The following is a 23,965-nucleotide window of genomic DNA, read 5'->3' as shown; positions in this document are numbered from 1 at the left end:
TACTAATTAGATCTACTGTAACAACAAACATGTTTAAGACCACAGGTGTGTTATTTATGTGATACACAGAGAATTCAGATGAGAATTTATCTGAATGTTCCCATCTATTCTCCGTTGTGATTTGGTAAAAATCAGACATACTCAAATGGAATCCTTAGGACTAGGGTTACAACATTCTGGGAAATGTCAATACATTCTGTGACTCCCATATCCAGGATTTTGGGAAAACAATGGAATTTATTGAACGTTCCCAGAATGACACAGATGTACAGTTGAAGTCGGAAGTTTACATACACTTAGGTTGGAGTCATTGAAACTCGTTTTTCAACCATTCCACACATTTCTTGTTAACAAACAATAGTTTTGGCAAATCGGTTAGGACATCTACTTTGTGCATGACAGAAGTAATTTTTCCAACAATTGTTTACAGACAGATTATTTCACTGTATCACAATTCCAGTGGGTCAGAAGTTTACATACACTAAGATGACTGTGCCTTTAAACAGCTTGGGAAATTCCAGAAAATGTCATGGCTTTAGAAGCTTCTGATAGGCTAATTGGCATAATTTGAGTCAATTGGTGGTGTACCTGTGGATGTATTTCAAGGCCTACCTTCAAACTCAGTGCCTCTTCGCTTGACATCATGGGAAAATCTAAAGAAATCAGCCTCAGAAAAAAAATTGGAGACCTCCACAAGTCTAGTTCATCCTTGGGAGCAATTTCCAAATGCCTGAAGGTACCATGTTCATCTGTTCAAACAATAGTATGCAAGTATAAACACCATGGGACCACGCAGGCGTCATACCGCTCAGGAGGGAGACGCGGTCTGTCTCCTAGATATGAACGTACTTTGGTGCAAAAAGTGCAAATCAATCCCAGAACAACAGCAAATAATCTTGTGAAGATGCTGGAGGAAACAGGTAAAAAAGTATCTATATACACAGTAAAATAGGTTCTATATTGACATAACCTGAAAAGGCAGCTCAGAAAGGAAGAAGCCACTGCTCCAAACCTGCCATAACAAAAGCCAGACTACGGTTTGCAACTGCACATGGGGACAAAGATCGTACTTTTTGGAGAAACGTTCTCTGGTCTGATGAAACAAAAATAGAACTGTTTGGCCATCATGACCATCGTTATGTTTGGAGGAAAAAGGGGGACGCTTGCAAGCCGAAGAACATCATCCCAACTGTGAAGCACGGGGGTGGCAGCATCATGTTGTGGAGGTGCTTTGCTGCAGGAGGGACTGGTGCACTTCACAAAATAGATGGCATCATGAGGTAGAAAAATAATGTGGATATATTGAAGCAACATCTCAAGACATCAGTCAGGAAGTTAAAGCTTGGTCGCAAATGGATCTTCCAAATGGACAATGACCCAAGCATACTTCCAAAGTTGTGGCAAAATGGCTTAAGGACAACAAAGTCAAGGTATTGGACTGGCCATCACAAAGACCTGACATCAATCCTATAGGAGATTTGTGGGCAGAACTGAAAAAGCGAGTGCGAGCAAGGAGGCCTACAAACCTGACTCAGTTACACCAGCTCTGTCACGAGGAATGGGCCACAATTCACCCAAGTTATTGTGGTAAGCTTGTGGAAGGCTACCCAAAACGTTTGACCCAAGTTAAACAATTTAAAGGCAATGCTACTAAATACTAATTGAGTGTATGTGAATATCTGACCCACTGGGAACGTGATTAAAGTTGAAATAAATCATTCTCTCTGCTATTATTCTGACATTTCACATTCTTAAAATAGTGGTGATCCTAACTGACCTAAGACAGGCAGATTTGACTAGGATTAAATGTCAGGAATTGTGAAAAACTGAGTTTAAATGTATTTGGCTCAGGTGTATGTAAACTTCCGACTTCAACTGTAGTTTGACAGTATCAGAGAGATTTGCTTCATGCTTAGCAACACTGACAATAGGCAAGAACTGGATGCACAATTCAAACGCAAATGCCAATTGTACCAATACAAAACAAGTCAATTGTAGTCTTAAGTGGAATATAACAACAATGTTATTATGTTTTCCCTCACCACAACAGGTATCAGAATTATACATAAACCAGGTCAACAGTGTTACAGTGTTTTGCCTCTGAATTAAAAGTGGACACATAGCTAGAATGGACCTGTGTTTGCAGTTATTGATGCAGTGTTGTGGTGTGAGATGTTTTTTTAAGGATATGACCTTGTGTCTAGTGCTTTGTTTAACTGAAATGTATGGTATTGTACACATAAGCCCCACGAAGGCAGTCAGGACACGTACTATAGGCTTATATTATGCAAGGTTATGTAATGTCAAACTTTTCTTTCTAAGGTCCTAGTTTAGCCTTGTGCTTTTTCCTCACACACAGCTGTTCATTTATTTTATTTCGAGTGAACTATTGTAGCTTTTCAATGCAGCTGATTTACCAAAATGTTCACGAAGAGCCAAATTATTAAAATAGGGACCTGCAATTAGGTGCCCTGCAGGCTACAACCCAAGAGATGAATTAAGGGCCTTTGTGAGGCAGACTAAGAATAGTAAACATGTTCATCTGAGGTTCACAAGAACAAATCCCAAATCTAAAGTTGCATCTCAGTTTGTGTTTACCCTCAGTCATAAATTGCTTTACATTGCCTAACCGGGAGTGCTTTTTTTCTGTGTAACTATTGTTCAATAATAATATTCCCCTTTGTTTATTAGTGTGGATATTGTGGTATCAAAACTGAGCTGCTTATTCCTCATTATTTGACGCGGTTGGAAATTCCTAACTCATTAAAGCCTAGGCATTGTGCTTCTGTCAGGATTGTGAAAAAGGATGATGCAAATTATCCCCGGATTTCTTCCCAAGGAGCAGGTCTCCCTGTTTATTAAATTTGTTAAAGTGCTTCTGAGCAATGCACATTTTATCCTCTTAATAGTCAAATTAGTATATACTCCAGCAATTACTTAATGTAGTAATCACATCCCCTTGAAATCAAAGGGGGTTTCACAGTCATAAATAGTGTATGGTGCCCATATGAGGACAGCCTCAAAGTTACGTGACTCTGAGGCTGTCCTACTATGGACACAGCAGTAGAGTAATGGGCTTGGCTTCTTCCGTTTCCACTGCGAATACAGTACCTTCAGAAAGTATTCATATACCCTTAACTTTTTCCACATTTTTTTGTTACCGCCTGAATTTAAAATTGATTAAATTACGATTGTGTCACTGGTTTACACGCAATACCCCATTATGTCAAGGTAGAATTTTGTTTTTCACATTTTTTACAACTTCATTACAAATTCAAAGCTGAATTGTCTTGAGTCAATAAGTATTCAACCCTTTTGTTATGGCAAGCCTAAATAAGTTCAGAAGTAAAAGTGTGCTTAATAATAAGTTACATGGACTCACTCTGTGTGCAATAATAATGTTTAGCCTGATTCCTAAATTACTACCCCATCTCTGTACCACACACATACAAGTCCCTCGGTCGAACAGTGAATCGCAAGCACAGATTCAACCACAAAGACCAGGGCACCAATTGGTAGATGGGGGAAAAAATACATTGAATATCCCTTTGAGCATGATAAAGTTATTAATTACACGTTGGATGGTGTATCAATAGACACAGTCACTACAAAGATACAGGTGCCCTTCCTAACTCAGTTGCCGGAGAGGAAGGAAACCGCTCACGGATTTCACCAATGGTGATTTTGAAAGAGTTATAGAGTTGAATGTGTCAGGACCCGGTGCGAGAAACAGTCCCTAATAATCAGCAGAACCCAGAAGATGAGGCAGACACAGCAGTACTATAGATGGTGGTTTAATAAAAGAACAAGATCTTCAGGCAAAGAATATAAATCCACAATGTCCAAAATAAAACCAAAAGGCAAAAAATGGATATCTTCCAAAATACAAAGAAAATCCACAAAGTGGTAAGAACAGCAAGGGAAAAAACAAACCTCAAAAGACTAATCCAAAAAACACAAGAACAAAACCAGAGAACCTCTGGAAAATCCAACAAGGCTTGGGCTGGGGCTGGGTGCTAACATACAAACACTGAGCAAAGAACTGAGGAACACACAGGGTTTAAATACTAACAAGGGAACGACATACAGGTGCAAACAATAATTAGAGCAAGAAAAAAACAAAAGGTTCAAAAAAGGTGCAATGGGGACATCTAGTGACCAAAACTAGAACAGTCCTGGCCAAAACCTGACAGAATGGCTGTGATAGGAGGTAACTGAAGATGGATAAACGACATTGTAGTTACTCCACAATACTAACATAAATACAGAGTGAAAAGAACGAAGCATGTACAGAATAATTCCAAAATATGCATCCAGTTTGCAATATAAATTAACTTTGTCCTGAATTCAAAGCATTATGTTTGGGGCAATTCCAACACAACACATCACTAAGTACCACCCTTCATATTTTCAAGCATGGTGGTGGCTGCATCATGTTATGGGCATGATTGTCATCGGCAAGGACTATGGATTTTTTTTTATAATGAAAAGAAACGGAATAGAGCTAAGCATGAGCGAAACTTGGTTCAGTCTGCTTTTCAACAGACAATGGGAGACAAATTCATACTTTTCAGCAGCACAATTACATAAAAGGCCAAATATACACGGGAGTTGCTTACCAAGAATGTTCCTGAGTGGCTTAGTTACAGTTTTGACTAAAATCAGCCTCAAAATGTATTGCAAGACTTGAAAATGGCTTTCTAGCAATGATCAGCAACTAACTTGACAGAGCTTGAATATTTTTTTTTAAGAATAATGGGCAATATTGTACAATACAGGTGTGGTCTTAGAGACTTTCCCAGAAAGACTCACAGCTCTAATCACTGCCAAAGGTGATTCTAACATGAATTGACCCAGGGTATTGAATACTTATCTAATTAAGATATATTAGTGGTTTATTTTCCGATAATATATATTTTTTATCCCACTTTGTAACGCAACAACATGTGGAAAACATCAAGGGGTGTGAATACTTTCTGAAGGCACTGTAGCAGCAGAGGTCTGTGATTCCGTTGACCACTTGCAGGGACATGCTGGGGGGTATCAGTAGGCCACAGGTCCTGATTCTGTCTCCAGGCAAAACACTGAAATATTGAAGGGAAGGTGTATTGATCAGAGCCAAGTTTTTGGAGCCTTATTTTGATAAATGCACACTCATGTTGTTTAAGTTTCGAGATATTCTCTAATTGGTGTTTTTGAATGAAAAACAAGAAAAGGCTGATCGTATTTAGTTGTACATGGAAACTTGTTATGCTCCTCATATCTAACTGATACAATATGGCATTTCTATAAAACCAAGGGCCCTAAATATAACATGCTCAATTTAGTGATAGTAATTGTGATTTAATTCAATATTTTCTATTATACCGACTCCAAGTTATCTGATCCACCTGTGTTTTAAAGTGAACTAAAAGTGAACCAATGGAGTAGAGAAGAAGCTGAGTTTCTGTTCTGATGGAGCCATTTTCTCTGTCTCCTTTCCACTCTCCTCACTCTCTCCCATTACTGCAGCAGACTTCAAAGCTGCTGTTGGTATTCACAGCATTCCCTGAAATGGAGTGGGGCTTTCTCTCTGTTTACAGAGCAAATCTAATGCCGGCTCCAATGTACACAATCTAGTCCACTGCCAGTGTTTAGTGCAAAACCCCTTAAGAATTTTGGCGGTAGTTTCAGACAACTGTGTTCCAGACCAATTGGCCTTGAGCTAATGTGACTGTCTCCTTTTTCTCAGGGGGGATTTTTGAGCAAACAGAGGGACCAGTGCCGCTCGTCAGCCCAGAGGAGCTTGCCTTTAAATTTGCGGTGAACAACATCAACAGAAACAGGACTTTATTGCCCAACACGACGTTAACGTACGACATACAGAGGATTAATATCTACGACAGTTTTGAAGCGTCGAGAAAAGGTGAGTGACATGCACTTTGTTTGCCCAGGGATTGTGGCCAATGGCCACGCAGTCTTAAGGATGGAAGCAAGGCCATTGGACGACAGCAGACCATAACAAACCAACCTAAAGGTATATTGCAAGTATTTCTGGCAAGGGGTTTCAATAGTCTAACTTATAGTACTTGGCTGTTATAGATAGTTAATAGTAGTATTTTGTTTGATGTTATTTCATTAACTGCACTCTGAAACCAGGATTTATTCTACTAGACATATAAGTCTACAACAACTTTTCTTTGTGGTGACAAAACCATTATCCATATCGATTTTTGATAATTCACCAAATACATTATTCAGCTCACTTGTTGACCATCATAACATATGATATGGTGTCTTTCCGAAAGTTAATTCTCTTTCTGTTCTTGCCATTCTAGCCTGTGACCAACTGTCTTTAGGTGTAGTGGCAATATTTGGGCCCTCACATAGCTCGTCCTCAAACGCCGTCCAGTCCATCTGCAATGCGTTGGAAGTGCCACACATCCAGGTGCGATGGAAACATCACCCTATGGACAACAGGGACACATTTTACGCCAACCTGTACCCGGATTACTCTTCTCTCAGCTACGGCATCTTGGATTTGGTGCAGTTCCTCAAGTGGAAAACAGCCACAGTCGTATATGATGACAGTACAGGTGGGAGTATGGCGTTTTCTAACCATTGGGATTGGGGGGGTGAGTTTTCCGAAATCTTCGTAGTACTAAGATCAGCTTAAGTCCAATCATAGCGATACAAAGCTTTCTGGAAACCAAGCGCTTGTAATACTCTACAGTATATACTTTTGTCTGGTAAATGTTATATGTGGAACATCAACCACCAAACAACACTTTACGAGAAGCAAAATATTAATTTTGTTAAATGTTTTAGATATGTGTGTGTTGACAGTTGAATGATGTTGTGCGTGGCTGTTAGCTTTCTGATGTTTGTTTCCTAAAGGTCTTATTAGACTACAGGAACTGATAATGGCCCCCTCCAGGTATAACATCAGGCTAAAGATTCGCCAGCTCCCTTTTGACGGTGAGGACCCAAGGCCTCTCCTCAAGGAGATGAAGAGAGGACGGGAGTTTCGCATTATCTTCGACTGCAGCCACGAAATGGCTGCACAGATCCTTAAACAGGTGAGAGCCTCACTGGCACTGTTCAGAGGTGACATAATTTAACTGATCGACGCTATAGACAATATCAAATTCATATTCTGCGTTGACATATAGTTGAAGTCGGAAGTTTACAAACACCTTAGCCAAATACATTTAAACTCTGTTTCACAATTCCTGACATTTAATCCAAGTAAAACTTGCCTGTTTTAGGTCAGTTAGGATCACCACTTTATTTTAAAAATGTGAAATGTCAGAATAATAGTAGAGAGAATTATTAGCTTTTATTTCTTTCATCACATTCCCAGTGGGTCAGATGTTTACATACTCAATTAGTATTTGGTAGCATTGCCTTTAAATTGTTTAACTTTGGTCAAACGTTTCGGGTAGCCTTCCACAATAAGTTGGTGAATTTTGGCCCATTCCTCCTGACAGAGCTGATGGATGTAACTGAGTCAGGTTTGTAGGCCTCCTTGCTCGCACACGCCTTTTCAGTTCTGCCCACAAATTTCCTGTGGGATTGAGGTCAGGGCTTTGTGATGGCCACTCCAATACCTTGACTTTGTTGTCCTTAAGCCATTTTTCCTCAACTTTAGAAGTATGCTTGGGGTCATTGTCCATTTGGAAGACCCATTTGCGACCAAGCTTTAACTTCCTGACTGATGTCTTGAGATGTTGCTTCAATATATCCACATAATTTTTCTACCTCATGATGCCATCTATTTTGTGAAGTGCACCAGTCCTCCTGCAGCAAAGCACCCCCACAACATGATGCTGCCACCCCCGTGCTTCACAGTTGGGATGGTGTTCTTCGGCTTGCAAGCCTCCCCTTTTTTCCTCCAAACACTACGATGGTCATCTTGGCAAAACAGTTCTATTTTTGTTTCATCAGACCAGTGGACGTTTCTCCAAAAAGTACGATATTTGTCCCTATGTGCAGTTGCAAATCGTAGTCTGGCTTTTTTATGGCGGGTTTGGAGCAGTGGCTTCTTCCTTGCTGAGCAGCCTTTCAGGTTATGTCGATATAGGACTCGTTTTACTGTGGATATAGATACTTTTGTACCTTTTTCCTCCAGCATCTTCACAAGGTTCTTTGCTGTTGTTCTGGGATTGATTTGCACTTTTCGCACCATAGTACGTTCATCTCTAGGAGACAGAACGCATCTCCTTTCTGAGCGGTATGACGGCTGCGTGGTCCCATGATATTTATACTTTTTTTTTGGAGGTCTTTGTCTGATTTCTTTAGACTTTCCCATGATGTCAAGCAAAGAGGTACTGAGTTTGAAGGTAGGCCTTGAAATACATCCACAGGTGCACCTCCAATTGACTCAAATTATGTCAATTAGCTTATCAGAAGCTTCTAAAGCCGTGACATCCTTTTCTGTAATTTTACAAACTGTTTAAAGGCACAGTTAACTTAGTGGATGTATACCTCTGACCCACTAGAATTGTGATACAGTGAAGTGAAATAATCTGTCTGCATACAATTGTTGGAAAAATTGCTTGTGTCATGCAGAAAGTAGATGCCCTGCCCGACTTGCCAAAACTATAGTTTAACAAGAAATTTGTGGAGTGGTTGAAAAACTAGTTTTAATGACTCCAACCTAAGTATGTGTACATTTCCGACTTCAACTGTACATTCTGGAATTGGTCTTATATTATTATAAAGTTGTCTTACAAAAAAATTGTTCTGCTTTGAGTCATTCTGAAACTTTTTGGAAAACATTATTGCAACAGTGTCAAAACTGAGTAATGTATATCTGTTTTTCAAAGCCAATATTATGTGTTTTGCTGTGCTTATTTTGCCATGATATTTATTGTCTTTTACACTACAGATGAAATGCTGTTATGTGATGTTCTGACTCACACAGCAGGACCACTCTTTGTTGATTTTAATATTGATATTGAAGCACATACTGTGGTTTCTGATGAAAATTGCTGAATTTGGCTCATGTATCTTCCGCTGTAATCTGCATACAGTGGTTACAGGTGCATATCAGACCAATAAACTGCAAAATATAAACCATCACAGATTTGTCGCTTACAGTATGTGGTGAGGATACAGAATGTAATCCAAATTCATTTGAACATAAGTAGTTCAGTTTACGTTTGATGTTATAAAAATGTGTTGATGGTTGAAACAGAATAATATATTCAAAAGATTGCTGGCCTTATACGTCATACCCCTTCTGTTAGATATTACTCTTCTGAGGACGAAGAGATGTTCTGCAACTCTAGTTAGGGTAATGGAGGTTTACGTCAAAAATGTATCTTGTATTTTTAAACCCTCTTTAAAAATAGACATGTATAACACTACGTTTGAACTTTAATATGGAGTTTGCTGATAGTCCCTGGCCTCCCCACAATGCCCTGCTTTATACCTGTCTGTCTGCACTCTGCAGACTGTCTGGTGTTCTCACCTTAAAGCAACCTCCCCTCGTCAGTTCATATCCCCCTCCAGGTGTAGAGAAAATACATGGAAACATGGCAGGACCAGACCTTCTGTCTGGACCTGTCTCAGAGCTATATCCCAGGTGTCTCTTAAAAAGCGATGACCCTTTAGCGACTGTTCCATCCCAGAAGCACTTTTTGTCACGTTTCTTTAAGTGGTTTGGCCACCGGGGGAGAGAGGGACAGATGGAGGCCAATGAAATGAGGATGTAGTAGAGTCAGGCGAGGGACCCAAAACGCACACATCTTAATGTGACTTTGAAAGTTGCAGGTTATATATTTAAAAAATCATACGCTCTTTATACTCCCAGCCATTTAATGAACATTTAAATTGGGCGCTATACTTTCCATAGGCTGGCATTCATCCAACAATAATGTCATGCGTTGGAAATATTTTTTATTTTCTGACATCTTATAGTATTGATAGTGTCATAAATTGTATTTGTAGTCGGTAGGTGTGTTAAATGGAGAAGAGACTTCCACTTCCAAAAAACACAGCAACTTATTTGCATTACCTTGGGTATTCTTCACAACAGATGGTACAATTAAACAGGAAGTACTGCCGCCATGGGAACGTAGAACATTCGAATGTAGATTGAGTGAAATAAGTGGTGGTCGTGATATGGGGATGGTGCAATAGGAGGAACAGATTACTGCTCACTTCTTTGATTGAAGGCCTCCTTTCTCCAGGGAGGGAGTCCCGTGATCAGAGCAATTGCAAACCCTTTAAATGCATGGTGTTGAAAAAGCCCTCAGGCAGCGTGGAATCACAACTTGCTTTTACTTTATTATCCAAGGGTCACATTTGCGCCATATTTTCAACAAAAACAGCATCACGAACTTGACAACGACGACGACACACAGCGATGGTCAATACACTCATTAAGACCTGTGGCTTTCCATTGCTCCTGAACAGCTTCAATGGCGTCCGCCGTTTGTTTGCCATTGTTTGTTTTGACTGTGGATATTGATTGCAAATTACCCCAGCGTGACACAGTGACCTTCTTCATTGTCTTGTCTCTCCAACCCCCCCCCCCCCCCTACAGGCCCAGACGATGGGAATGATGACAGAGTACTACCACTACATCTTCACCACTCTGGTAATTTACATTGCTTGCTAATGCAAATTGAGTCACATTTTTCCCCATCTCCCCGCCATTAGATTTTCTTTGATGAATGCTGCTTAATTGCCGATGGGGGTTTGGATCCGGTCCACAATACCAATTTGGTTTGACTAACTGGCAGCGTAATGGAGTCTTCAATAATTTGCCACCTGTAAACACTTCTCTCGCCGTTAAAGTCAACAGAAGTCTTTGAAACGGTAGCACAAAGGCAACAGATTGGAAGTAGATGATGGAGAATGTTGCTTGAGAGTTTGATAGAGGAAACATATTCATGCAGATAACCTACAATAAATCTTGAGGGAAGGTAGATTACTGATTAGGCCTATTGTGTAATATGTCAGATTATTTTGGACATTATCCCCCATTGTGAGACATATTGAATGAACACTAACACGTCAGTGTGTTGACTGTAGAACATGCACAAACAGCTTTCAGGTAGTGCAGCAGTGTCCTTTCCACCCTTTTCAGTGCCGTAGTCTAATGGCCCCTTTTAAGCTACATGTCGTTTTGTTCAGAATAAGCACAGGTGTTTTACATTTACATTTCTTTGGAGTCACACCACAATTTGAGTAAGACTTTGGCTCAGGACATTTTGTTCAAGGGTTATACTGTATATGCACATTCTGTGTCCTTTCATCAACAAACTATTCACAGTTCCACCTTGAATATCCCCTACTGCCATATTGAAATTGGAGGACGTCAGAAACACTAACTCACAATACAGAAACACATTACTAGGAGGCGACGACCTCCCTCGGGTGTGTTATTGTGTCCTGTGCCCAGTCTGTTCACTGCTCCCAGTAGAGTACAAGGCTGGGCAGCACAGATTTAATCTTTCTGTCTGGTGACAAAAGGACAGGGCAGAATTAATACAGTGGTCCCCATGGTGATGGTGTTGATGGTGCTGTATGTGTTCCTATTGGACAGAACTTATTTCTCTCTCTCTCTCGCTATCTGTCTCTAGCTCTCTCACACACTCACACGCTCGCAAACACTCACTCATACTGGGGATCAGGAGGATGGGGGCTAGACAGACCCTAGCATGATGGACTTGGCCAGTCTGTTGTGATAATACAATGTGGCACACAGGGCCAGGCAAGTCGCGTGTCATCTTGGCATTGTTCTGCCGTGCGTCGTCATTTGTGTAGGCCTATCACGACAAACATTTTAACAGTACCCAAAGCTGTCCCTGTCACACTGTATAGGTCTCAACCAAGCAGGGGAGAAACTAGTTGAGTTATTGATGGTTGAGTACTTCAGATCTGATATAAAATATACAGACACACATTTTAGTTGATCTATTTTACATTTCTCAAAACATAGGATTTATTAATGGAATGATATGGGACCGCTAGATCCATCTAGAGCAGTATTACACTGTCATACTGACGGTCATGCCATTTCAAAGATTATACCTGCCTGATTATACCTGAAATGATGAATACATCTATGGCATATAGGGCAACAATATTCCCCTCGATAATATTCAGTGATAATGTTCATGTTTATCATCATGGGTGAGGGGAACACCATTATTAGAGCGTGAACAGGTAATACCAGATTGTCAGCAGGGTAATATAGCAGCAGCCTTGTCCTCTGAAATGAGGCTGTCATGGCTTCAGCCCTTTACACCCTACAGGGTTATCTCCAAGAATCTGTGCTGAGAACTTTATGTTTCCCACCTTCCTGTGTTAGTGCATTGTCAGTGATATGGAGCATTTTGAAGGTACAGAGGCACAGAATGTGTGGTACTGTATATAGTCTAATGTTGATTGACAAATGCAGAATTTTCCCAGTCAAGTAATTGAATTCAAAGATTACTGCAACTCTCATAAATGGTGCATGTTTAGTTTGAATCCATTACCCGATGGTATTTTATACTTTGCAATGGTTGACATTGCCCTCAACAACTCACAATCTTCGAATGGCTGTTTGAATGTGTGCTTGAGTTCTAAAATAATTTACAACATCACAATTTCTTGTCAAAACATTATTTTTAAGGAACTTGTATGCTTCGCAATAAACCTGGTGCACATAATCTGAAGAAAATGGTTTCCCACAAAATGCCATTTAGTACGACAGGGACTTTAAAAAAATGGTGCCATATGAACCCTACTGCTTGTGGAGAGAAAAAAAAAAAAAAAACTGTATCTGGAGGCAAGCGGTCTTCAGCGTGTGTCTTACACGCTCCCGTTCCCCCAGCACTAACACCACAGGGTGCTAATGAAATATCTATTATGTTCCTGCAAATGTCTTTTCCGAGGCCCCGTGGCACACTCCAACACGATATGTGTCGACATGTGACTTCACACTTGAGCCGGGATGGCTGCCCTAGAAATTACAGTTGCTCAGAGAAATCTGTGTTTGCTTATGGGTTGCGGAGGGACTGTAGCGGCTGCATTATTAATTGGATCCAGCAGATGAAGTGGTTCCCCTTTTAGGTGATGAACGTCGTCTGCCTCATTTACTCAGGGAATATTTAGGATGAGCCACAGCGGCAGAACACAGGGTAAAAGGTCATGCCTTCAGGTTTTACTTCTGCACAACAACCAGCCAACACAAAGCTTTGAGACATGATAAAGGAGTCAAAGCACAGTTTTACCTGGCCCCTCTGTATCATGGTAATTCGCATTAAAGGGTTTTGTTTATACTTGCAGTTGGGGTTGTGTATAATCATGAAGGTTCAGGTTGAATTACATTGGAGGAAGTCAATTTGAAATGCCATGTTAAGGTCAAACATTCAACATGGTTTCCATCTAGTAGTTTAAGTGAACCTACCTACTGTACCATACCAAAATGCCTTTGTGAATGAGGATTAGTGAATGGCTTTAACCACACTGAGAGAGACTGACACCAACACCTTGTGTTTGGCTTCATTGACTGAGGCACACACTACACTTGAAACACTATACCCTTATCCTCCAGACGGCTCAAAGCTCAATCCTTTCTTTCACTTTCATACATCTCCCATTTACCACCCTCTCTATCCTCTCTTCTCTAACAGTAACAACGAGGCCCCAATCCCAGCCGTCCGAAGCTAAACACGATCATCTACTCTTTGTTTCATCCCTCTCTTTCTGAAGGACCTCATGGCTATCGACCTGGAGCCCTACCGTTTCTGTGGCGTCAACATGACCGGCTTCCGCATCCTCAACGTGGACAACCCTCAGGTGGCGTCCATCGTTGAGAAGTGGTCGCAAGAGAGGCAGATACCTCCCAAGCCCGACTCGGGTCTCCTGGAGGGGATCATGACGGTATGCTTTTGGTCTTCTGTTGTGGAACTCTGAGGCTGATAGTATGCTAAAATCAGCATGAAAGACATCATATTGATATCTATATACTGTGTGTCTTTCACCAGCCCTACTCTCAACATTTTATGTCAATAACAACGTTTTGGGGGAAAAAATACAGATAGAACATTATAGTCTCATCTGTCGTAACAGTACTACCACTATATCGCTACTATTAGTAACAGTATTACTACTATTACTACTACTGCTACATACCACCAATTATGCTAATAATAATGACAATGGTGATACTTTTGGGGCCTATTATCATTATGAAGTCAGATAAGAAGCGCTTGGAAGCAGGATGTTCACAGTCTACTAAATTCTGAACTGCTTCATTCAATGTATTCAGGGGAGTTCATAATCATTCTCAAATCCCATCACAATGGTCTAAATCCAATAATCGCAAATCCCATCCCTGATATTCCAATAAAGCCTCTTTTTACGCTCTAACTTAATAAGCGAGCGTCGCTAATGGAAGATAAAGAGTTATACATGCGCGTGGTATATTCAATATGAATATTAGATTGTTGCAATCCCTCGCTGTTTGTTTATCTATTAATGGATTTGACTGGGGTTCAGATACACGGCACTCTCACAGGTCTCATTATTTCTGTATGGAGAAGGAGGGGTTTTATGGAAAGGAGTGCGCTCGCTCCGTGTAGTATGCACTTTTAATTGCTCCCGGAACTCCGTAAGAGATAGAATCTAGGTGACACAAACATCAAGGTAGGCTGCCTTTAATTTCGTCTTACTCGCCTGGAAAGCGTCATATACATATTTACAAAAGGAATTGAGCTCACTTTCTCGGGCATGCTATCTGGAAAATAAGAAACGTCTGAGCACTTTGATTTCCCTTTGTTAGCTTTCTCTCAAACACTTTTGCTGCTACTGGTGCAAAGGGAGTGGACTCCCCTTGTCCACAGCCGTCAGCTGAAATAATGTCCCCATTTATTCCAGACAGATGCTGCTCTGACGTACGACGCGGTCCACATCGTGTCCGTCTCCTACCAGCACGCACCACAGATGACGGTCAACTCGCTGCAGTGCCACCGCCACAAACCATGGAGGTTCGGCGGACGCTTTATGAACTTCATCAAAGAGGTGATGCTGAGCGTTTTGTTTTCATTTGATGTTGATGTTTGATCTTGTGTGCGGCGTCCATATTAGGAGATTGTGGAGGCCGTACTGTTTGTCTCTGAATCCATGCGACAAATGCAATTACATTTGGAGAAGAAGGAAACTTTGTGTAATCACGGAACATACATTTTACAGACAGAAGCAATGTTATCTGGGTAAATCTCTTATTCATGGATAGTGTCTCAAAGTAATGACCTACTCAAAGCTGTGTTAATGTAATCTCTCCAGCTAAATTCCCTGTATTCATAACCTATTTACAGATGGCAAAACTCACAGTGAGTCATTGTGTCCTATTTTTACTGAAAAGGGAAACTGGTGCGCCCTTCTGTGCACTGTTCATAGTAAGACTGTTTGAAACAGGCGAGTCGTATAATCAGCTCTTGTTTCATTTCACAAGAGAGTGTGTGATGACTGACTCAGAATAGTCAGATTAAGGCTGTAGAACATGATGCCATTGTGACACGACGCCTAGTGTACCGAACATCACAAGGCCAGAGCCCGGAGTATAAGTGAGGGGAATGTGTTAGCTCCATAGCTTCATCAGTAGCTCCATCATTGCCAGGGGTAACAGACACATCTCTGTGAGCGCGGGGAAACAGGAGGAGGGCTCTGGTGGGAGGGAGGGAGGGAGGGGGGAATATCAGTCGATCATAATGATGGGCAGTTATGTGTTTTTTTTCTCCCTTGTGTGGAAACAAGTGAAGGACATGGTCTTTAATTAACACTGTGGTCTGGGAGAAAATGTGTCTGAGGCGTTGGGATGTGAAATGTAATTAAAAATGAAATGCAGCCCGGTGTGTGTGTGTGTGGCCTTGGTGTTTGTTTTTACATGTGTGCGTACTCACATGCTTTAATGAATGAGTGTTAATTTGCGGTCGTGTGTATTTCTCTGCAGTCTCACTGGGAAGGCCTGACGGGGAGGCTGTCGTTCAACAGGACCAGTGGCCTCCGCACAGACTTTGACCTGGACATCATCAGCCTGAAAGAGGAGGGCCTGGAGAAGGTAACACACCTCATTCCCGACCACAATGTTTTCAACTATCAAACTAACCACACGTTAAAGAAGTTTAGTGTTACGTAATAGTTTCGCTTTTCACTCAGTCTGAGGACATAGGACATGAATGGAAATGTAAAATACATACAACAACAAAAAATACAACAATTAACCCCTGGTGATTTTACACCTACACAGATGTATTTATCATCTCCACAATATACTGTACTCTCTTTCTCTCTTAGGACATAACATTTGTTTTGCATATCCCCTGTTAAATCGTCTCGAGTGAAAATCTGAAATCCATTCCAGTTTTCTTCTTTAATATGGAACAAATAATGCACAACGGTCTCCATTTGACAGTATCATTTACCTCCTAACAAGGAAGCCAATGGGCTGTTCAAACATAAGCATACGTTAATGGCTCATAAAGCAAATTGGATGAGGGAAGACATTAAAGTGTTAATTGCAAGTCTCAAATGGTAATTCGAGTTGTTGCCCGAAATGCAGTTTGCTAATGAGGTGTATAAACCTCACTGTTTAACCCACAAAAATAAAGTCAAAAGTTGGTAATGAAGAAGGATAATAATAACTTCCTGTGTTATTTTAAAAGGCAGAGTAGCACCCTGCGGACTAGAACTGCTTTGTGGTGATATGGGTTAGTCATGCATTATGGAAACATTAACTTGAGATAAGTGCCATTATGACTTCCTCAAGCGCTCCCGTATGGCAGAGCCTGTATGAGCCTGTATAATAGCTAGGACATGTCAGCTCAGAATATCACTGCAGCTCCAGGCTGGAACAACCACAATGCGCCAAACTATTTCCGTATCTCATTCTTCTGCTGTGCTGGGTCTACTGTTCTATTTGCACATCTTTAGTGTGCTAAAACCAGCATGAAATACATGCTATATAGGCCTACTGTGTTTTTCTACATCCCTGGTCTCAAGCTTGTTACTTATCCCACAGTACTCAATGGATTGCAGGATTTTGTCTCTTTATATCTGTGGAATCGGCTTTTGCTAACTGTTCTAGCCAGTAAAGATAGCGACTTTTAGGCCTAATCTGCCCTAATTGAATATTAGCCCGAGTTTGAGCTCATACTGGAATTAGGAGAGGTTTCCAGTCGGAGTGGAAAATTCACTGACATTAAAATAAAAGAGGGAAGAAAAAAAGTCAGAAGCTCTCTTTTCCCTGTAGTGGCACGAGTAAATAACTTCTGAATTGCTTCATTGGCTATACACATTTAATGAATTGAGTTAATTGGCCACAATTAGTAAGACTAGGCTGGCATGCAGAGTGGAAGACATGGATATTTTTTAAAGCAGCTCTTCTCTTCAGTTGCATAGTCCTTTTTGGGGGGACTGTTTCACACAAGCTGTAACTAATATGCTTTTCAAATTCGAGCATATGCTCCTCAGTGGATCAGACAGAAGGACTTTATCAGGTGTTTTTCACGCTGGCTGCGATGCAGCGCGTTTGTGTACCTTTTAAACGGATCCACCTCGAGTGCCAGCCAGCCCTGTGAATATTAAATGGCACTTTGGTAGTTACGCATGAAGGAGAAAGAGAGGAGGATGGGAAGGAGGAGAGTAGGGAAAGCGAGTGACTGCGAAGTAGACATGCAAAATTAGATCGTTACCGACAGTCTACAGGACTGACTATTTTCCTGGTAATGATATGTTCCAGAGTTGTCACGACAGTATGGAAGGGGCTTTTTTTTGCCCAGAAGGCGCTACTCTAGTGCAACTCCTTGTATTTGCTCTGATCTTTTGGTATTTATCTTCGTGAGATTACTCAGAGCAGAACTTCTCTGCCAGCATTATCAAGCTTTTATATTTCCATTGCAGACAACCCCATGCTGGTCTTTCTTTTCAAAATGAATTGTAGGATTTGTGTTTTGCTACGTTCCTAAGGGCACAAAACTGCAAAGATACCAGACCTGAAATAACCATATGATAATTGCGCTAGGATGCTTATCTAGTTTGCTATTTTTAATGCTCTGGTTTCTGTATGTGTTTTAACCACTGAAAGGAGTAGATTATGAAGCCTAAATAGAAGTCTAAATGGAAGACATTGATCAGGAAATGATATTTGATTGCTCTCCCACTTTTTTCTCACACATACTACACAGAAACTAACAACCCATCTTCTTTTCCTACATTCAGAAAAGTGCTCCAATTACCTATTGTGTGTGTTATCAGAGAAGCGTTGCGAGTGAAAAGAATGTTTGTTGTAGGAGTTCGACAAGGCTGTGCTCCCTCTTCATTTCAACTATTCAGAAGCTATGATATTCACAAGGTATTGGTATTTTTAGAACAAGGCCAACAGAAGGGGTGACAGGTGACAGTTTGGAGAGTCTGATATCTTTTGATACGCTAAAGTTGCAGAACACAACACAATGTTTTCGTGTTAATCTTAGAGACTACTACTGAATTAATGTTGTTTAAATTCGATTACATTTTAGACAAATTTCACATTTTTGCATATTATTTATGTACAAAACCGTAACACCAGGATGAAGTGAAACATATCCATCATAATTCCATCATTCGATTTCTTAGACTTCTCTCTCCTACAATGTCAATTCATTTAGAACCTGCCTCCACATCCCACCACCACCTCTCCCAATAACCTCATGGCGTATAGTGTGTCCAGAGGTGACACAGCCAATCAGCTAATGGAAATGTGTCCCGGTGGGCGCTATTGCAGCAAGGCTTGTGGGAAGTCAGGGTCATGAGTTGCCGCAGTAGAAAGGTGAAGTCAAACTCTTACACGCTTTTCATCTTCCCGCAGGTGGGGAAGTGGAGTGCGTCCGGAGGTCTCAATATCACCGAGGTGCCCAAGCGGAAAGGGATGAACATCACAGACTCACTGGCCAACCGTTCCCTGGTCATCACCACCATCCTGGTAGGTTAGCTGACTTTGATCAGCCCTTCGTGAAAGCTCTCTCTCTCTCTCTCTCTCTCTGAGATTTGAGCTTTTCTGCTTGACAAGCTACTCAAAACATTACCTTAGGAGATGGTACTTTATATATCAGTGTCTTATTATTCACTATTTTACAGGGAAACCAATTTTCCCTTGCGAGTTATGTATGATTTACATTTGGAAAAATAACATCTTTAAACATGGTCCATGTTATAAGTCCATGGTCCATGTTATAAGGTTGAAAAAGCATGTTTGGCATTGAGGCCCTCTCCGCTACCACCACTCAGACGGGGAAATCAGAGATATCTGTCAAATTAATCACAGTGAATTAACTGAACACCACCTGGAATTTACCTCGCCAATCTGAATCCAGCTTGGATTGTCTAGGGATGTACTGTAGAGCATCATTATGTCACATTAAGATCACCATGGGGATGTGAGGCACTAGCAGTGCAAGGAGCCTGTAGAGAAGAAGACAGGGAGCCACACTGGACCAGTCTATAAAATATCCATTAATTACATGTTAGGAAATAAACAAGTGTTCTCTCCCACCAGCTTTCCACATTCATTTGCAGATCGTCTATTGTGTATTCATACGCCTGTGAACTGGGAGGTTAGAGGGTCTTTGTGGAGCTATCACCGAGGTGCTGACAATGAACATCCCCCACGAGCTTATTCTGGACGGACACACAAGTTATCAACAATGATAAACACTCTCATTAAGCCTCGATTGGAGCGGAAGGCTGTAATTATGACCGAGTGAGGTTTAGAAGAGATATAATCAGTGCCTTCTGGTGCTAACCATGGGGAGTAGCAACTTCAATCACAAAGACAAGAAATAGATCCAAAAAACAGGTGTTGTTTAGAGCTGCAGCCAAAAATAAATACACTAAATAATAAGATTTAGGGTCAGTTTCTTTGAGCCAGATTAAGCCTATTCATGGACTAAAAAACATTTCCTATGGAAATTCCCCATTGGACATGCTTTTCAATAAGGTTTAGGTCCAAATCAGCCACTTGCATGGATCACCTGCATCTTTTGACAGTGTATGATGGTTTAGGAGTATTCTAGAAATCAACACTTTTAGATTGTGAAAGCAGAATGAGAATAGAGCATCAGCAGCACTAATATCAGTGTCTGTGTTTTTTTCCCTCCATTCTGCGCTTAATGACATTGCATCAAACTGATCGCAGCGATCCGCGAATAAGACGTCTGACAGTTTTATGGCGATAACTTCTCGCATTCCACGACGAGATTAAGATATTTAATGTGTTTCCCAGCTCTCGCATTAATTGTTTTCACTCCATTGCCTGCAACTGTGTCTGCATATCTCCTTCCCCGTTTTCTTATGTAAACCCATGCTGCGTTAGAGAGTGTGAAACTGGTTTAAACACTTTGATTTGAGTCCAAACCTTGGGGAATTTAAAGAGTTGGGAAGGCTAGAAACAGATGGTAATGACTTTTTTCTTCCCCTCTCAACACGCAAACTTTTGGATCAAGATAATTGGACAACTTCAACAAAGTTTTCCCACTAAGCTCTTGCTTTCTATCTAAATGCATTATTATCAAGTATTCCTTGGTTATCATTTATTTAAAGGTATCGTCCTAATTGCAAACGGCCAACTAGCTACATGTTAGGATTGCAACCAATTATTTACTTGAACATTTTCTGTCCCTGAGATGGTGTTTTGGGTGTAGAAAAGGACACCTGTTAAGTGTCTAGGATGTGGATGACTAGGGTGTGCTATACCAGGGGTGTTAGACGTGTTTTGATTCTTCCGCCAAGACCTCCCTTCAAGGCATTTACCATCAAGACAACATGATTTGAAACAAGTGATTTCCATATTTTCCCACAGCTTTATTATAATATACATCAATCGCTTTCTTTGCCACCATAAGCATAGCTAACCCCACCCTGTGAAACACACGTTTTTCTGACCGAGTGGTAAACCGTGTTATGACTGGTTATTTCCCCCTCTTTAACGGCTTTTCTAGCAGCTTTGTGTAACACAAAGACGTGGCCGATGGAAATACGAAAGCAGAGGTCACCGTGACTGGAGAATCAATTACTCTGCTTATGAATAGACTTCATTAATTGTATGTCTGACCATCGGAAGCAATAAATAAATAGCTCATGAGGAAGTGGACAACCGTGTCTTTATAAAATGCACAGTGGGATATCTATGGGCCCTATTTTGCAGACAGATAGTGGCAGACACTAAATAAAGGGAAATATCGAGCCATCCGCCATCCTTTCTTTGAGAGTTTAGTCATTGTTCATGCAGGCAATAGGCATTACCTGGAGACAGCAACATTTCAGGCATGGTCCATTTCATTGAAGCATTGTATTCCTAATCAAGCTTTTCTTCAACCTGATATTATGAGGAGCCAGGGAGAATATTACAGGGCAGTAAAGACCGCTAGCTCTCTGACCATAAACTGCATCGCGCCGTAGTATTCAATGTCTACCAGGGGCAGTAGGCAGGGATGTGGGAGGGGGAATGGCCAGGGAAGGTTGGCTGGCTGCAGAGGCTATTTTGGAGTGCCTAGATTCACCATCTATTGTACATCAACGAGACTTCCTATTGCATGCTGTGCATTTCTCAGATTGCACAGCATAACCGTCACTTGAATCAGTTAGATTTTCCTGTCGACATACAGTGCATTTGGAAAGTATTCAGACCCCTTGACTTTTTCCACATTTTGTTGCGTTACAGCCTTCTTCTAAAATTGATTAAATTGTTTTTTCCCCCTCATCAATCTACACACAATACCCCATAATGACAAAGCAAAAACAGTTTTTTAATTTTTTATTTAGCAACGTTATTAACAATAAAAAGCCGAAATAGGACATTTACATAAGTATTCAGACGATTTACTCAGTACTTTGTTGAAGCACCTTTGGCAGCGACTACAGCCTTGAGTCTTCTTGGGTATGACGCTATAAGCTTGGCACATCTGAATTTGTGGAGTTTCTCACACTTCTCTGCAGATCCTCTCAAGCTCTGTCAGGTTGTATGGGAGCATCGTTGCACAGCTATTTTCAAGTCTCTCCAGAGATGTCTGATTTGGTTCAAGTCCGGACATTCAGAGACTTGTCCCGAAGCCACTCCTACGTTGTCTTGGCTATGTGCTTAGGGTCGTTGTCCTGTTGAAAGGTGAACCTTCGTCCAGTCTGAGGTTCTGAGTGCTCTGGAGCAGGTTTTCAGCAAGGATCTCTCTTTAGTTTGCTCCGTTCATCTTTCCCTCAATCCTGACTAGTCTCCAGTCCATGCCGCTGAAAAACGTCCCCACAGCATGATGCTCTCACCACCATGCTTCCCTGTAGTGATGGTGCCAGGTTTCCTCCAGACCTAACACTGTCATGTGCCTTTTACCTAGGAGTGGCTTCCGTCTGGCCACTCTAGCCTGATTGGTGGAGTGCTGCAGAGATGGTTGTCCTTCTGGAAGATTCTCCCATCTCCACAGAACTCTGGAGCTCTTTTAGAGTGACCATTGGGTTGTTGGTCACCTCCCTGACCAAGGCCCTTCTCCCCCGATTTCTCAGTTTGGCCAGGAGGCCAGCTCTAGGAATAGTCTAGGTGGTTCCAAACTTCTTCCATTTAAGAATGATGGAAGCCACTGTGTTCGTAGGGACCTTCAATGCTGCAGACCTTTTTTTGGTGTCCTTCCTCATATCTGTGCTTTGACACAAGCTCTACAGGCAATTCCTTCGACCTCATGGGTTGGTTTTTGCTCTGACATGCACTGTCAACTGTGGGACTTTATATAGACAGGTGTGTGCCTTTCCAAATCATGTCCAATCAATTGAATTTACCACAATTGGACTCCAATCAAGTTGTAGAAACATCTCAAGGATAGTTAATGGAAACAGGATGTACCTGAGCTCAATTTCGAGTCTCATAGCAAAGAGTCTGAATAGGGTATTATTTTGTAGTAAAATAAAAAATAAAAATGTTGCTTTGTCATTTTGGGGTATTGTGTGTAGATTGAGGAGGGAAAGTATTTATTTAATACATTTTAGACTAAGCCTGTAACGTAACACAACGTGGAAAAAGTAAAAGGGTCTGAATACTTTCCGAATGCACTGTACATTCTGTTAATGCAAGGAAAACCATTCCGCTCGTCCATATTTAAACATACAGTGCAGCTAACCACACATTGGACCGGAGTCTCCCTGTCTTATCAGCACTTATCAGCCCAACAACGACTTATCAGCCCAGATCACTTTGCCTCAATTAGGTGCGTGTGCCGAAGAACAAATGGAAAAAGCTGACCTCAACGCTGGTTTCCATTAGATTTTTTGTCTCTGTGCAGGAGGAGCCATATGTCATGCTTAAAAAGTCTGACAAGGCGCTGGTTGGCAACGACCGTTTCGAGGGATTCTGTATCGACCTGCTCAAGGAGCTGGCCAGCATCCTGGGCTTCACCTACGAGATCCGCCTGGTGCCTGATGGGAAGTACGGATCGCAGGACGACAAGGGCCAGTGGAACGGCATGATCAAGGAGCTGATGGAACACGTGAGTTGGACTACCAGTTAACTTCTGACTGTTACTATTACTGTCTTACTATTGCTTATAGCTAGTGTTCAACATTTAAATTATTGAATCTGTAGTCAAAACATCGAATAATTTACGTCTTGTTTGTTGGGACTCTGTTTTTGTCTGATAGAATCTGATTTGAACCTTATCACAATAAAATGTGTTTTTTTTACAACAAATATAAGGATTTAAGACATACTATGAAGAATACAAGTATAGCAACATATTAAAGTTGGTTTTGAACGCATCAGATGAAAGCATCAAAGGCTGTTAAAATATAGCTGACATTGACAACAGGGACAGTGCCCCGCTAGCCTTTTGAGAGTGTCCCTCCCCTTCGCCCTCTTCTTGTCCTCAGCCCCCCTGGTCAACGATGTGCTCGGGCTGGAAAAGTTGTAATTGCTTAAGTGGCATTTAGAGAAGGGAGAGGGTGGGAGTCGGACGGTTCGAGTCAATGGCTA

At 41.3% G+C, this 23,965-nt stretch overlaps 1 protein-coding gene across 1 annotated transcript in view; it reads left to right on the top strand.

The window, feature by feature from the left end:
• The window catches only part of LOC129857724 (glutamate receptor ionotropic, kainate 3-like), a 112,279-nt gene that overhangs the window by 60,106 nt on the left and 28,208 nt on the right, over positions 1-23,965 (top strand). Inside the window, exons 2-10 of the mRNA XM_055926236.1 lie at positions 5,732-5,905; positions 6,318-6,575; positions 6,877-7,058; positions 10,532-10,585; positions 13,693-13,863; positions 14,860-15,003; positions 15,935-16,042; positions 18,830-18,943; positions 23,280-23,483. Of these exons, the coding sequence (XP_055782211.1) occupies positions 5,732-5,905; positions 6,318-6,575; positions 6,877-7,058; positions 10,532-10,585; positions 13,693-13,863; positions 14,860-15,003; positions 15,935-16,042; positions 18,830-18,943; positions 23,280-23,483 (1,409 nt within the window). The remainder of the gene's footprint in view (positions 1-5,731; positions 5,906-6,317; positions 6,576-6,876; positions 7,059-10,531; positions 10,586-13,692; positions 13,864-14,859; positions 15,004-15,934; positions 16,043-18,829; positions 18,944-23,279; positions 23,484-23,965) is intronic.

This window comes from Salvelinus fontinalis, chromosome 6 (genome assembly GCF_029448725.1).
Source record: "Salvelinus fontinalis isolate EN_2023a chromosome 6, ASM2944872v1, whole genome shotgun sequence".
NCBI lineage: Eukaryota > Metazoa > Chordata > Actinopteri > Salmoniformes > Salmonidae > Salvelinus > Salvelinus fontinalis.
The sequence above is the reverse complement of the archived record's forward strand: the minus strand, read 5'-3'. Positions and strand labels throughout refer to the sequence as shown.